The sequence below is a fragment of the Austrofundulus limnaeus genome, unplaced genomic scaffold (genome assembly GCF_001266775.1).
Source record: "Austrofundulus limnaeus strain Quisiro unplaced genomic scaffold, Austrofundulus_limnaeus-1.0 Scaffold748, whole genome shotgun sequence".
NCBI classification, from domain to species: domain Eukaryota; kingdom Metazoa; phylum Chordata; class Actinopteri; order Cyprinodontiformes; family Rivulidae; genus Austrofundulus; species Austrofundulus limnaeus.
In genome coordinates this window covers 4,031-5,392 of record NW_013953150.1, presented here as the reverse complement: position 1 = coordinate 5,392, position 1,362 = coordinate 4,031, and the positions used below count along the sequence as shown (strand labels likewise).

General features: G+C 41.7%; 1 protein-coding gene across 5 annotated transcripts in view; it reads right to left on the bottom strand.

The window, feature by feature from the left end:
* Window positions 1-1,097, bottom strand: part of LOC106532307 (ETS-related transcription factor Elf-1) — a 7,821-nt gene extending 6,724 nt beyond the window's left edge. For 2 of the 5 annotated variants that reach the window (XM_014028334.1, XM_014028336.1), the window contains exon 1: window positions 1,007-1,097. In XM_014028334.1, the coding sequence (XP_013883788.1) occupies window positions 1,007-1,082 (76 nt within the window). In that variant the 5' untranslated portion in view covers window positions 1,083-1,097. Of the gene's footprint in view, window positions 1-521; window positions 628-648; window positions 830-1,006 lie in introns of those variants that run through there. The other 3 variants (XM_014028338.1, XM_014028337.1, XM_014028339.1) reach the window with 2 other exon arrangements.
* Between the last annotated feature and the right edge of the window lie 265 nt (window positions 1,098-1,362).

The following is a 1,362-nucleotide window of genomic DNA, read 5'->3' as shown; positions in this document are numbered from 1 at the left end:
GTCTGAAGATCTGCTTGTAACTGACTATTAATAGATTCAATATTGAAATCAGACAAAAAAAAAGATCAGCATACATTAAAATATTTGAATACTTCAATATTTTTGGAAGGTCATTTATGTATAATAGGAAAAGCAATGGGCCCAGTATGCTACCCTGCGGAACTCCCTCGGAACAGGGCAGATTAATAGATTCAATATTGTTAAACTAACTCACAATATTAATTTCACAAAAACTCACTGTCCAGACGTATTTTTTATTAATCAATATAAACTATTTCTATCACCTCACATCAACCATTTCATTATTAAAATATGACTTAAATTAAAACTGGATCTATTGTTTTACGCACTTGTGTTCAGGTGATGTGGCTGTGAGACAGCAGCTAATAACATCTGCCTGCTAACCGCTACATGTCCGGAGAAAACTACACTAAAAACACACTTTTTACCGTCGACACCCGGGAAACATATAAAAGCCAACCTTTGACTGACAGAACCAACGCGGTATGTACGTGTCTAACCTGCACATTGTTGTATTTTTAAAGTGGACCACCGAGCTGTCTCTTGCTTTTACCAGCAGCTGTTAGCTAAACGAGCCTCAACTTCTGCTGCTCCCAGTTTGAGCTCAACACCGCCGCCAGGTCTTACTTTTAACTCCCAGCACCACTCAGGAACAAGCTGCGGCATATGACGGCTGCTGTGTCCCAGTCCGACCGCGTCCACATCCTACAATTCCTGCATGGTCCTTCGCAGGAGCACGCCAGGAATGTTTTGCTTCACTTCCTGAAACTTTTGGCAGAGGGTGGTCCATGTGCGAGGGCTGAGACTGCGCATGTGCGCTGTCAAGTTCTGCTTTTAAAGACTAGCTGTAAACTTCGGCAAAAAAGACAACTTTACGTAAAATGAAGGTGACATTAGCAGACAGCAGCAGCAGAGCCTTTGTTATAAAGTGACTAGTGAAGTAAGGAGCTGGTGTGTTGACCTTTATGCAGCTGCTCAAACAAACCTGTGTATGGCAGGAGGAGGTGTGGATGTGGAACCTGGTCCGCGGTGACCGCAAGGCAGTCTGAATAAATCCCCATCTTTAACACAGAAAATGTTATGAAATTAGACAAAAAAAGACTCACATTAGGCTTTTGGGAATTTCCTCTGCCATTTCTTCATTAGGTTATTCTGGCCAAAGTGAGGCCCCCGAAAACTGATGAACAATAAATATCTTACATGTTGCAGATAGCTTTTTAAAGGTCATTAGTTTGAATCATTGGCCATTAATACAGTGATAAAGCATTAGCTATGTATAAACTGATGCCACACACACACACACACACACACACACACACACACACACACACACACACACAC